General features: G+C 36.6%; 1 protein-coding gene across 1 annotated transcript in view; it reads left to right on the top strand.

The window, feature by feature from the left end:
• The window catches only part of SPATA16 (spermatogenesis associated 16), a 382,020-nt gene that overhangs the window by 130,424 nt on the left and 236,122 nt on the right, over positions 1-15,474 (top strand). Inside the window, 3 exon segments of the mRNA XM_068968836.1 lie at positions 182-243; positions 246-266; positions 269-798. Coding sequence (XP_068824937.1) covers positions 182-243; positions 246-266; positions 269-798 — 613 coding nt within the window.

A 15,474-nucleotide genomic window follows, 5' to 3' on the forward strand; every position in this document is an offset into this window, starting at 1 on the left:
ACATATACTTCTCTAGTAAAACAGTCAGCAGATGATGTCTATACAGTTTTAGTTTAAGGTGATGAATACCTGCAATGAATTAAACAGCAATTTCAATGAAGTTAACTATATAGTCTGACTAAAACTACTGGAATTTCAAATTTTTGTTTTAATTATTTTTCTTATTCCCACCCCTTTACAGGTATTTTAAGGGGCAATCAGTGGATTCAGGAAGCAGTAGGAGCTTGGAGAATACAATAAATAAGATCTTGTTCCAAAGATAAACACAGCAACAAAATGTCCACTTTAGCAAACCCACCCAGCATCCTGGAAATGCCACAAGAGATTAAGAAAAGCTGTGGAAACAAACAGGTAGAAATCACAGTTGAAAGAATAAAAGTGGCAAAGAGCCTCAAAGAAAAACAAAGGAATGATTTAGAGAAAGTGGCCTTTAAACGGAAGGCAGAAGGTGACGAAAAGCCAGCTGGAAAGAAAGAGGCAAAGATAATACAACTTGACAGTCTGTTGATCACCATGCCCCTGCCTCATATACCCTTAAAGAATATCATGGATGTGGAGGTGAAGTTGGTCTACGTTGATGAAGAGAACGTGAGCTATGAGTTTGTAGAATCCTACCCGTCCACTGGGAATCAGCCAACATGCCGAGCTGCTGAAATAGTGGACCCTTTGCGTGGACCTAATTTCAGCGTTCTGCCTCAGATTGACAAATGGCTTCAGGTAGCCTTAAAGGATGCCAGTTCTTGCTACAGACAGAAGAAATATGCTGTGGCAGCAGGACAATTCAGAACAGCACTGGAGGTATGGGGTAAGAGAAAACAGATTGGTGACAGTAAGCTGTGAAAGGGAAAGTTGTGATTACTGTGAGCCACTCTGATCATGCTGTAATGAAAATACAGTATGAAAATATTGAATATCAGGACTTCTGAGTCCTCAGTTTATACCAATACAATATGCCTGCAAATTAATATGCTTGTGTACACTCGACATATAGAAATCAGCCCCAAAGCATATTTCATGCTTTTTCCCTAACAAACACTGCAGTGAATAGTAACATATATTAAAATGCAGTTGGTTTTGCAATTTCAATGTACACCTATAAAAGCCTTAAAGTTTCAATACAGTAGTAGTGGGTAGAATATAGATTCCCTAGAAATAGGCAGTTAATGAGGATATATATTATCCCCTTTTGATATGTAGTCTTCATGATTAAACATAACCATCTTACTTTTAGCATGGGCTGATAATTTATGCGTAATACTGATTGAAAACAAAATAACACCATTTCACCTTACCATCAAACTTCCCTTCCCCTCCTAGTGAGCTTTATGAATAATTATTTTTCTCTCTGTAAGCAGGTAAGTTGATCAATATTTTGGCATAAAGATTTAGCCCATGGGCTAATAGATGTAAGAATAAAACACAAAAAAAGGTCACAGGAAGAAATGCACCATCTCGTGACTCACTGAACTTATAAAAGGACCAAAGTATGCAGCTAGAACTCCTATTGGCTTGGCAATATTGGTGACTGCATATTTAAAAAAAATTTCAATGCATTTTATATATGTCTGGTGGCCACTGGAGATATCAAAAATGAGTTAAGACATGGTAGCTTCCCTCTAACAGTCTATGAGGCAGACAAACCAGTAAATAGTTAAATGGAAATGGTATTAAGGCATGACTCTTCCACCATGGAACCAGGGCCATGTGCAGGAGTCAAATGTGAGATTTTGTGATGAAGATTTAAAGAGTAAAGTGTTACTTCCAGTCTTAGTCACAGGTTAAAAATGACTACATCTACAGTGAGTTATTAATGAACAATAGAAGAAAATGTGTCCCTAAATATTGAAAACCAAACCCTAGGCGCAAAAAAAAGAAGGCCCAAAGAGACATGAAGTGATGAGGTAGCATACAAACAGATGCATCTATAGATACTTCTGTCCTTATTAAGGGTCATTTACACAAGTCAAGAGTGGTGCACTTTGTAAACTTCTGAACTGTGTAAAAAGTGCCCCAAATTATTTTCAAAGCACTGAGAACCTTCTGCTGTTCTTTGAGCTAAAGACCAGAAGCTATTGACTGTGGAAAGGAAGCTAAGTGTAGACTCCAGGAAGAATCATGGGCACTTCTGCTAGGACTATTTTCAGCTGAAAATTTTGGGGGGGGAAGGACAGGGTTAAAGGTGTAATTCTATTATTGCAGGTTTAAAGGTGTAATTTTATCCTTTCCAGATAGAGGAAAAGAATTATTTTGGCAATGGGGGACAAAAGGCATAGAATAAGAAAGAACATAAACTTCAAATTAAGTCTAGTTAGAGAAGCAAAAGGTATTTGCATTAACTGGAAGAAAATATCGATTTTTTCCATAAATCCCAGTGTTCAAAATTGTAAAATTCGAATTCGGTTTTAATGACCCCGAAATGTGTAATTGTTCTGGAATATGCTTAAGTGTTTTGACTCTGTTGTGCACATTCTCTGTCTGTCTTTCCCTCTCTCTTACTGCCCCCCAACCTCCCGCTCTCTCAAGGGTTTTTAGGAAAGTGTTGGATGCTGACACTAATTACTGGTAATTAACAAAGGTAATTATTTTGAGACCAAAACTTAGCTTAGACATCTGGCCTAGCTTTTGTCTAATTATCCTGGGAGTTAACTTTTGAAATCTTACCTAGAATGTCTCTTAATAAACCAAAGTTACTAGGAATAGAAAAGATATTTAACCTTTTTAACTCTCCTCGCCTGAATTTAACTCCTATTGAATTTAATTGCTTCCATACTGAGTATTCTCAGGTATTACTTAATGCATCTGTTGCTTTTCCTTAGGTCCTACCATGACTAAGATAGGATGAATGACAGAGACCAAGGCATAATGATAAGGATCACACCTAAAAGATAGATGCATCAATGAATATTTCAGTGTGTGAAGTTAGAATTAGGTTTGGCTGCAAATAACAAAAACCCAAATTACCTGTGTCAAAAGCAAGAGAGTTGTTGTTTATTTTCACATAAATGTTAGGTAGTCAAGGACTGGTACAGTAGGATCATCAGGTACCAGATTCTATTTTGTTCCTAAAGATGTGGCTGTGACCTCAGGATCCAAAATGACAGCTCCTGTTGGTTTTATCATGCCCACCTTCTAACCAGCCAGGAAAGGGCAAAAGGAAGGAAAGAGTCACATTGTGTCCTTCTAAGCACACTTCAAGGGAAGTTGCACACACCATTTCCATTTTTTTATATTGACACAAATTTGGTCATGTGGCTGCACAGACCTACAAGAAATGCTGAAAAATACAGTTTTGATTCCCAATGGCCCTAACATTCAGGGGTCCTATTACTGATAAAGAAGGGGAGACTGGACATGGCTGTTGAAGGATAACTAGCAACTCTCCTGTGATTATTATATGGGCGGGGAGGGCACTGTGAGGTATACAAAATGATTGGCATCTGAGTGGTACAGGTACAGAGTCAGGCTGTAGAAATACACAGAAGGCTGCTTGTGGTTTAAGGTATGACCATGAGAAGAAAAACTGAAAACTAGGGAAAGGCACTAGAAATTTGTGGCTATTAATAGACACAATAATTTCTAACTCATCTAATAAATCCATTAGGAATGTTCTACTTCTATGTTAGTTTCCCTGTGCTTTTGACAAAATCTTAACTCCTTTTGTTTTTATAACGTGGTAACTAGACAAGTAAATTCATGGTATTTTATAATGAATAAGATAAAATGATATGCAGTGATTCAGAAGATAACAGTTTAGCTTCCAAAAAGCAGCCAACTTTAATCTTTCAGGATTTCAGAACATAGGAGGCATTTATTTAAATGTGCTTGATGAAACTAATTCTGTGACTAGCTCTCAATCTTTGCTAAAATCAGTCATATTTGCTCCTGTGTTTGAAATAACAGCAGAAAACATACCAGATGGGCAAAAGGTATAAACTGAAAGATAAAAAACATACATTCATGTGAAATCACAGTTTTATGCCTAGATGCTATTACCTATAATTTTTAAAGAACAACTATATAAATTCCCCCTCTATTAAAATGTTACAGATTCTATTAAAAAATAAAGACATTGGCCTCATAGGCCAATGAGGCACATTAGGCAATACACACTATTTCCAATAAATTGCTTGTTGTTCAGTTGCTAAGTCATGTCTGACTCTTTGTGACCCCATAGACTGCGGCACTAAGCACAGCACACAGCCTGCAGCACGCCAGGCTTTCCTTTCCTTCACTGTCTCCTGGAGTTTGCTAAAATTCATGTCCATTGAGTTGGTGATGCTATATAACCATCCAGTGAACTTCCTGGTAAATTTAGAAGAGATTAATTCATAAACATTCTAGTTGAACTTTTTATTAGCAAACACCGTAGGGGTTTTGCTAATAGGAAAACTTAAAGATCTGGGAATGTACTAATCACATTTTTTTCATTTATAAGAAAAGCACTCAAATTATGAAGTCTAATAATTTTGTGGCATGCAACCTAAACAATGCCATCATTTCAGCCTTACTCATAGGATCTTAGTAACTCAGAGGCTTCCACCTTTTGAAGTAGAACAGACCTATACACACCCTTCAAGAGATGCAGCTTCAAACAATCCCACTGAACCAGCCAAAGAACATAGAGCACAACCTCCCTCACCTAATGGAATTTTCAATCCTGATTTCATCATGCAGGAACTCCTTAAGGTGCTTTTTTTCTTAATATCTTGGTGCTCCAGTCACTGTTCTGTGAAGTTAGAGTAATAACTCACATTTATGGAGCTCTTTCTATGTGTCAGGTATTATATTTTACATCCTGGGAATATTTACATTCAATGTTACATTTTATTCTCACAATAAGCATATGAGATGAAACTATTATTCTTTTATGGTAATGAGAAAACTAAGGGATAGAAAGGTTAAATCACCTGCTCAAGGATCAACAGCTAGAAGTGGTAGTGCCAGGGACTAAACCAAGGCGATCTGGTGCAGAGCTCACCACCTTAACCGCTATGCCCTTGCTACCCTAAGTGAGGGTTTGTGAGAAATACAGAACTTTGTGCCAGACCTGCAGAATCAGGGTCTGGATTTTAAGAGATCCCAAATGGTCCTGGTACACATAGCAATTCAAGGAGATGAGATGAGAATTGCACTCTCTGAGATGCTGACACTGCACAAATTTGCCCTAAAATGAAAACTTCACAGTTTGGTCTCCGACTTAAAATGCTTTATGCCCCTTGCTCATTTCATAGGAGGGCTTCTCTGAGTAGTTCAGTTGGTAAAGAATCTGCCTGCAATGCAGAAGACCTTGGTTCGATTCCTGGGTCAGGAAGATCTGCTGGAGAAGGGATAGGCTACCCACTCCAATACTTTGGCCACCTGATGTGAAGAACTGACTCGTTGGAAAGACCCTGATGTTGGGAAAGATTGAAGGCAGGAGGAGAAGGGGACGACAGAGGATGAGATGGTTGGATGGCATCACCGACTCAATAGACATGAGTCTGAGCAAACCCTGGGAGTTGGTGATGGACAGGGAAACCTGGCATGCTGCAGTTTATGGGGTCACAGGAGTTGGACATGACTGAGCGACTGAACTGCACTGTATTTCATAGGAAAGAATTTCCTTTTAAGCATTTTTCTCTAACAATTGTGTGGAATTTGGGATTTCAAGGACCTTAATTCTTTTTTTTTTTAAGTTGGAGAGGTGAAAGGATTGACCTCGTATTTGTACTGTGCAAGAATATCACAAAAATAGCTATCATTATATTATTTCATTAAAATTCCATTATTTCATTAAAATATGGAGCAGTTTAACACCAAAAAAGAAAATAGAAAGGGCATACTCTCAAAATAGAGCATACTCTCAGAATGAAGGGTATTTTTAAAATAGATTATAATTCAACTTCATGAAAAGTTGACTAAATTGTCTTTTTTTTTTTTCATTGCCCTAACTTAGATCAATAAAGTACTGGTCTGAGAACCAGTTTTTGAGAATCACTCTTCTAGAACACATTTCCTTTATGGTAAACATTAAGTATCCAGGACAATTGAACCCACACCAGGGCCTTCTTATGAGATTACTTCCAGTGTAATGGAATTTGGTATGAGGCAGGTCCATTTTGGAGCCCATCCAAAGGGGCTTATTTAATGAAGTAGCCAAGATATCTCATTATAGGTCCGCCTCACCTATAATTGCTCTGAGAATAATTCTGTAGCAAATCTCTAGGGCATGAAAATGTGGACATCCCAGAAAGCTTAATTTAAATGGATTCTAACACAGATAGTTCCTAGTCAACATAACCAAGAAATCGAGAGTTCACCAAATTCATGGAGTGCCCTGGAGCTAGCTGTCTTTTTACCCATCTGTGGATCTGCAAAGGGATTCAGTATTCATTTCTTACACTCCTGCTAGGGCTGAGATCAAATTCCTGTGTCCTAATTTCATATCTGAATATCTTTACTTTCTTGCTTTTCATTCTTAACGGTTTATAAAAGTTGTATAGGAGTATTATTTCTTTAAAAAAGCAGATTCTGACATGTGGGGGTCTGTGATGGGACATCCAGATTCCTCATTTCAAATGAGCTCCAAATGATGTCCATGTCTCTGGTCCAGGGATCACTCAAGTAGCAGAGATTTATGCCACACACTGGTAGGTTTGCAAATGCCTGCCATGGTCTAGGCAGTAAGCACTTGCAGATATCTAGCTCACATAACCTTAAGTGGCCACGAGGGTCCAGAGCTGTTAGAGTACTGTATTTGGAGTCAGATTATCTATTTAATGCTGCTTCTGGTACCCACTTGCTCTGTGACTTTGAGCAACTTTCTAAACCTCTTAAAACACTATTAAGCAGGAATGGTAAGAACTAAAGACTAATCACAAGATGCTTTCACACAGACTGCTTGTTGGAAAACATGATGAGCTCAAAATGCGTGTTCAGGTTGTCATTTTATTTCTTTGTACAGTAAGTATTCAACTTAAAACTTTAATGCCCCAAAGGATTTTCTCCAGTTCAGTAGTTTATCATCATTTTAACCCATATCCTTTTTTCCTTTAATTAACATTAAAATTTCATAGTTTCTGTTAAAAACTATATTTAATCAAAGCAAGGGAACAAAATAATTCACTGCTTTTTACTTTATTTTATACCTTTTTAGAAGAAATAATTAAATCAAACACTATTTTGAACTATTAACCGCTTCTGACAAACTTTCACTTAAATGCTCAAATTGTCATGCTAGAAGCAGTTCATTTTGTTCTTAGTTCTTACATATAAAGTGATTTGAACTCTGTCTGGTAAGATCAGAATTGAACATTTCAGTTTCTATCGTGATTGTTGCCATCTTTGTTCTATCCGGAGGCATCATATAATTAATTAATGATAAAAATATGTTTTAAGTGCTAGTAAATTTACAAAGCAGGAAAATACAAAACAAATGCCTCTGTTAATCGCCAAAGTAAAATAAAAAAATTAGATATATCTCTATAAGTAAGCACTAATGAAATAAAAATAATCTCTACAAGAGCAAGATTTGTCATTGTAAGAAAAAGGTATGTTAACACCCCTAACATTCACTGGCTGTTTCAGCCTGACATAGCACTAGATGCAGGGGATACAAATATATTTAAAACTTAGACCCTGCCCTCAAGGAGGTTTTCCCATTGTGGTAGAGTGTCAGGGAGAGAGGTGACTGGGAAAATTTTTCTATAAATAAGACTACAATATAATCTATATCACATTTGTGAATGAAAGAAGAATCACATTTCATATAGAAATATTATAAACTTTGGAAATTCCTGACATAATTTCAATCACCTAGAAGTGATATTAAATATACTTGTATGGGGTGCCCAAACTCACTCTCAGAGAGCCTGAGATACAACTGTCTGGGGTTCAGACCATGATTGTGCTTGGGGCAGTGGTATTTTTAAGTACCTAGAATAGTTAAAAACAGTTGAGAACTGCTAGCATAGACAATCTTTCTTTTTCACAATTACCTACAATTGATGTTAACCCATGTGTGCTTTTTAAAAGGGAATTAAGAGAAATAATATCTAAACATTCTAAAGCTGTTATAAAGCATCAATTAAAAAGGTAAATATTGTCTTGAAAATTTATTCTTTGGAAATTAATATTTAAAACAATCTTCTCATATTCACTGAAAAAGCAAATGAACTTAATGACTACTTTTCTATTAACACTAATAAAATAGGTTGATACTAAACACCAGTCAGTGGTTGGTTAGAATGTTTCTCTAAATTAATCCCATTAGTGATTATCTCACAAAAAATAATTATTAATCCATAGGAAGCTGAGCAAGATCTCTTTAGTGAACAGGATCATTTCCATAGTTTATGAGTTGTTGTTAGGGGTTTGTTTCAAATTTCAGTAAATGTTAGTGTATTTTTAAATGCAGTTAATTCTGCTTACACTGTTGTAAATAAAAACTCAACCAACTCACTCACTGAAACCTTGCACAACCCTAAATTGTAATTCAACTTGATGATTCCATGTTGAGGCTCACACACATTAAAAACAAATTATTCTTATCCAAATATTGGGTAATATTGCCCAACATTTCTCTCACTATCTAACTTTCTAAATTTTTTGCAAGGCTTCCCAAGCTAGATACAGTTGAAAACAGCAATATTTTCTTTCCCCTACTCCTTTCCAGACTTCATACACAACACAGTGTGATGTTTAAATAGACTCTGCATGTACTAAGCATATGAGATTCACTTAAATTTGTTCACAGGAATGTAGCACAGAGTAAGGTTGTGGTTACTCTTTTGATTCAGATTATCTAGAAGAAAATTAGGAAACAAAACTTTTATTTAATCACCTAGTTCACCTATTTTGTTGCCTCATTTGAGAGTCACTAAAATAGAGAAGAACTTTCTTTCCACCTGAGAGACGATTCTATCAGAGAATAGGATATAGACAGGCAGGGTGTAATACAGAAAGGGAAACAAATTTTCATTACATGGTCTCAGTATGGTTTCCCTATTGAATGAATTGTTATGAATACCAAGAACATTGGATTCATACATACTTGAATGCTACCAATGTATATTTTATATCCAGAAAGAAATAACTTCTGGAGAATTTGTTTTAGGCTATGCTGCTGATGATGTTTCAAGTTATGCTACTAATCTATTAGTAATTAATCACTGATTTTGTGGGATACAATTTACCAAAAAATCATCCACAAGTTAAGTGACTACTTACTTACTACTTTCTATCTTGTTGGGTGATGTGGTGGTAAGACCATAGTATATGACAGGGATTTGGTTCTCAAGGAACTCAGATTCAAGCTTTAGACAGAAGTTCTATAATTGTAAGAAAATTAGAAATCTATCAAGTGTTCGTGATGTGCAATGGCCGTGTAGAACAAAGGTTTAGGATAAGAACATTTGATGAAGTTTGTGATACACATCTATGAGCATGAACTCTGGCAGGTACATCACCTATACTAACACTTCTAATTCTCACAGTAACCCAGTGAATTGAGAACTATTATTATTCTTTATTAAGGATAAAAAGATGAGAATGCATAAAGTACTCATGGAAATGCTTAGAGGATGTGGGGTGAATTTAAAAGTTTGAATGATCCTGGAAAAAAAAAAAGAACCAGAATGGAAAACTGGGAATGGTAGAGGGGACAGAAACGGAGTGTGATATTTGAGATAAACATTATCAGTAGGATGGAGAACTTGAGGAAAGAAGCATGAAACTGAATAAGGACAGCAAAGAGATGGGCAGGCCAGAGGAAGGCATTATTATAAAATAAGGGTGAAGCAATAAAGCCAGATACAGGATGGTCTTAAAAACCAGGCAGAGAACATTGGAATTGGCATGAAAGGCAATAAGTGAGTTCTAGGATAGAAAAGTAACAATGTAAAAAAAAAAAAAAAAAAAAAAAAGAAGGATTGGGAATTAGTGAAAAAAGATATTGAGTAGTTACTACTTCGTCAACACTATGATGCTTACCACAAGATCTACAAGGAAGTATAAGATTTCAATTCCAATAGTATTGTTCTTTATCCTTTCTTCAGCTACATCTGTAATATAACTATACTCTTCTTATGGTAGCCATTTGATTTGCCATGATCCAAGTATTGATTTTAGGGGGAAACAGTCGGGAGGATGAAGGAACTAGAGAGGAACTAAATGAACTAAAGAGAGAAACTAAGGAACTAAAAAGAGAAAACGCCGGGGTAAAACAGGAACGTAGGGAGTGTTATGGTGGACAGGGAGGCCTGGCGTGCTGTGATTCATGGGGTCGCAAAGAGTCGGACACGACTGAGCGACTGAACTGAACTGATGGTAGAAAAGGCTTTCCTAGTGGCTCAGATGGTAAAGAATCTGCCTACGTGCAGGAGACCTGGGTTCGACCCCTGGGTTGGGAAGATCCTCTGGAGGAGGGCACGGCCACTCACTCCAGTGTTCTTGCCTGGAGAATCCCCATGGACAGAGGAGCCTGAAGGGCTATAGTCCATTGGGTAGCAAAGAGTCAGACATGCCTGAGCAACTAAGCACATCATGGTGGAAAGTCCAAGGCTAAACAGGAGAAGTAAAGCTAGAAGAGCTAGCAGGTAGCCAGGAGGCAATGAGCACCCTGTCAAGATCTTGGACATTATTCAGTAAATAACAGGAGGTCTCCCAAAAGGATTAATGTGGGGAATGGGAGTGTCAACTACATGTTTATTTTTGTTATATCACTCTAGTGTATGTAGACAACAAAGACTGTCCTCTGTCTCTGGGTTATATCATATTACTGGACAGGAAGAAGAGGTTTCATGAATTGAGGGTAATTTGAGAGAATTTCTATATTTTTTAATTGAATTGAAAGCAGTGGGAGAATTTGAGAAAGACTGGATAGACAACAGAGACAAATTAGACAAAAGACTAAATACTTGAGGCTTCCCTCAGAAGAGGGACCATGAATTCACAGTGACAGCAAACTGCAACGTTATGTGATTTTCAACAATGTGTCTCTGAGCATCCAAAAATTTTCATTGACTGAAGGCTTGAGGTTTTGATAAAATGGATGAGAGGGCAGGATTATTGTGATTAGTGATGACAGAATGGTCATCATAGTGGACTATGGCTCTCAGCTGGGCAGGAAGGGACAGAATAGAGGGGGTGTAATGGTCCAGGGACTGACAGTTAAAGGAAAGGCTCTTGAGGATAAAAGAGAGAAAGAGCTGAAAGCCTAGGAGGTTTGGTCAAAGAGTAGTCCTGGAGTGTAAGATTTGAGAGGTGAAGTTCCATGAGATTGGGTTACTCAATGAGAGTTCAGGAGTTTCAAAAAAAATGAGAAGGCATGATATTAGATGAGTCACTTTCACAGCTGGATATTGAATATCTGAAGTCACTCAGGATGATTCTGGGACAAAGAGCAAAGAGGAGCCAAAATCCAGGTGTCAAATCTTAGTAAATGTGAGGAAATAGTCATGACTCTGATAGAGTTATGATAGAACAGCTAGATGACGTGTTTGTGTGTGTGTGTGTATGACACTATGTTAAAGGACAGGCTCAGCAAGCCTTAGTCTGAAAGAAAAGAAGTGGAAAGAGGGTTTTCATGCCCAGGAAAGTTAAGGGTCATTTTCTTCTTTTGGTTACTTGTACCTCTACTGTGTCCTTTTTTCCCGTGTATGTACAACACTAATCACTAAGCAAAAGGCAGTAAGAGTTATTAGAATTACGTAAACTGCTACAATGATAAATTGCTTTTATAATACACCCTTAAAGTTAGTCAGCAAGGTTGTTTTTATATCTTGGCATGTTCATTTATATTTATGGGATTTTCTCTTTTTTTTTGATACTAGGACTTATTGATAATTGTTTTTGACTACTTTAGGAGGAAATATCGGAAAAGGCAATGGCAACCCACTCCAGTACTCTTGCCTGGAAAATCCCATGGGCGTAGGAGCCTGGTGGGCTGCCATCTATGGGGTCGCACAGAGTCAGACACGACTGAAGCAACTTAGCAGCAGTAGCAGCAGCAGGAGGAAATGTATCAATACATATGCATATAGAGATAAGCACATCTTTTTAATAAAGGGATTATCCTAATCTGAGTGCTTAAAAAATTAGAATATTGATAAATAAGAATTCTCAGTAGTTTTATTAACATTGTGTGTGTGTGTGTGTGTGTGTGCACGTGCATATACTGTGTGTTTTTAGTATACTCTATTTGAGATGTTTCCTATAGTACTGGCTTTGCGATAGGGTGGTAATTATGCACTGGCATGAATATTCTAAACAACAAATACATGTTCTTAAATACCAAAAATAATGGTGAAAAATGAAAACTAATGTAACGGCCAACATTCACACCTTCTGATGCCTTCATAAGGTGTGAATGTTGAAAGCTAGTAACCTCATACCACTTGGTTCTTTTGTTTTTATTTTATTTTTTTTTTCACTTTCTTTTTTTTTTTAATTTTAAAATCTTTAATTCTTACATGTGTTCCCAAACATGAACCCCTCCTCCCACCTCCCTCCCCATAACATCTCTGTGGGTCATCCCCATGCACCAGCCCCAAGCATGCTGTATCCTGCGTCAGACATAGACTGGCGATTCAATTCTTACATGATAGTATACATGATTGTTGTTATTTTAATTGTTTTTTTAACTTTAAAACTTCACTCAGCAATGGCCCAAACAAAAGATACCTGAAATATAAAGTAGCTCAGCCCTGATCTAAATCTCAAGTTAGAAATGAAGGAAATGCCCTACTGTGTGCATGCCTTATGGAAGCAGCAATCAAGCATATCCACTTAATCAAAAGAAGTAAGTAAAATATTATAATCTCTTAACACCAGAGATGCATATCAGCTTAGAGTATAGGAAGCCGTTGTTGGCTCCATGGACCTGCTCAGCATTTCTGGCTCCCATAGAGAGTCATCCTCATGGCTATGTTAAAACTGTGTTATTACATATTTCTTTCTGCATTAGTGGCATGAATACTGAGGGTGTATTCTAAAGCAGGTTCCTATCAATAAGTGATTAATTTAGGCAGAATTCTCAGAGGTGACATCCAGGGAACAGGATCTTTACGTGTGGGGATGTCCATTAATGGCATCACGCAGTTGTAGCACTGCCATTAGTTAATTCAGGCTGCCAAAGGAGGAATGTCAAAAAATGAAAAAGAATGCCAAAGGCTTAGCTGAAGCTGGAGGGAAGTGTAGGTGGCCATGATGGGTTTTTGACCTCCGCTTAAGTGCACCCTGATGACAGTAACATCCACAGTGGCATCCTTGGGTCAATCATCAGCTCACTGCCACACAGCATGACTCTCTCTAGTGTGAGGTGGGCCACTCACTGCATTCGGATTATATATTTGAAGTTTCTCACTTTTCTGAATAGGTAATATATTCATATAGTTCAAAATTTCAGAGGTATAAAATAGTATGCAAATGACTCCTTTCTAGCCCTCTCCTCCAGCCAGCCAATTTCCCTCTAAATGGGCAATCATTGCTTATTTTTTAAGTTAATAAATGCAAGCAATATGGAAGTACATATTCTTTATGCAACTTTATTTTTTTTACTTAGAAATAAGTCTTAGATGCTGTTTTATATCAGCATATATTTCCCCATCTTATTCGCTGCCTAATATTTCAGTATATGGAAGATGCATATTCTCCATTGATGAAGATTTGGATTGCTTCCAGTGTTTTGTTCTTAGAAATAGTGCCGTAATTAATAACCTTGTGCACATGTCATTTTGAATGAATGCAGGCAGGTCTGTAGGAGACATTTCTCACACTAGAATCTAAGAGTTTGCACATTTGAAATTTCAATAAATACTGCCAAGCTACACTTCCATCAGCTTTGCATAAGAAGACTTATTTTTCTTTACTCTCACCAAACCAGTATGTTATCCAATTTTTAATCTTTTCCAAAATAATAGCCTTTTTAAAATCAGTAAAAATAAATTTTCATTTCTTTTACTGTGTATGAGTTGAGAATCTTTTACTATGTCTAAGCACCATTGGCTTTTCTGTGTATTTCTGTGCTATAAACTCCAAATTTCTAATGTGCTGTTGGTGTTGTCTTGGAGTGTGATGGTTTTAAATTCAAAACAAGTCTGAAAAGTACCTTGTGGGCAAGTAAGTTTTCCCCTATATAATTCTGGTGATTCTTTGCAGAGTAGGAGAAAATGACTTCTTTTAATTTGCATTGGGTTATAAGCTTGCATTAGACCACAATTACCATCCTTTAGGAGTGCCAATGCTGACCTGATTGGCCATTTCTTACAGTGTGAGGTAAATGTCTTTAAAATGAAGTGCTCGCTCATATTTTCAAGAAATGGGAGAGTAGTTAAGCAATAACATTTAGAAAAAAATATTCCTAGTCCATAAAAATCAGAAAGCTCTTTATTAGTAGTAGTAAGGTTCTTGTATAAAAGCATAATTTCTCTTAGACACTGTAAAATTTTTGGCCCTTTAGGAATTGTGTATTATTTGAAATTGTAATATTTTAGATTTTGATGTTTCTAATACATGAGGTCTAGTGTTGTCATCTCTCCTAGAAAATCCTTAGAGGGAAAATAAACATGCTACCTAGCTTAACGTAGATTTCACCTAGAATATTCATCTAATAATGTGTTTTATAGGTAGCATATGGTAGTGCTGTTATATGAATTCTGGATGAATTTTTTCTTGTTAAAATTTGTTGAAAGTGTTATATTTTAATTAATATCTGGTGTAAACCATTGATTTCAAATAGATGTGATTTCAAACAATGTGATTCCTCCTATTTAGTATTTATTTTAGAACAAGAAACAAAGAGACTGTCAATAATGGCTTGGTCAATAATAATACCCAACTTGGAATTCCCGCTGACTGGTGGGAGTGATTTGATAGAAAAGCCATTTGTCTTCCATGATATCACTGCTGAACTTTGAGTAGTAACTACCTCCAGGATTACTGTTTTAAGAAAATATCTGAAATCTATAGATGGATTATAGATACACAGGTGACTTTGAAATTATTTTTATTCCTTCTTCATCTCTAAGATACAATGGAGAGAAGAAACATTTCTATACCCAGCCAAAAAAAAAAAAACTTTTCTATTGTCCTGAAATTCCTTCTATTCACTTAGAGGTTTAGTCTTAACTCTTGATTTTCTCTGTGGTTTGTGTACTTAAGTCAGCATTTTTAACTGGTTGATGTCTGCCAGCTATTTACTTACTACACCTCTTTCGGTTCTCACAACCACCCAAAGAAGCAGGATTATCATTAGACCCATTTTGCAGATAACAAAATTAAGGCTCTGGGAAGTCAAATAACTTGCTTAAGATCACCTGTTAGTAGTAGAATTAGAGCCTGAACTTAGGACTATGTGCTCCAAATACACTGTAACTATAATCATTATGTAATGCTGCCTACTCAGTAGTTGAGCCACTTTTCAAATAAATTACAGCATTGAACCATGAGTGGTATTCCAAATATTTTATAATCAACATAGCCAAATCACAGCATAAT

The sequence above is a fragment of the Capricornis sumatraensis genome, chromosome 1 (genome assembly GCF_032405125.1).
Source record: "Capricornis sumatraensis isolate serow.1 chromosome 1, serow.2, whole genome shotgun sequence".
In the NCBI taxonomy this organism is placed as follows: Eukaryota; Metazoa; Chordata; class Mammalia; order Artiodactyla; family Bovidae; genus Capricornis; species Capricornis sumatraensis.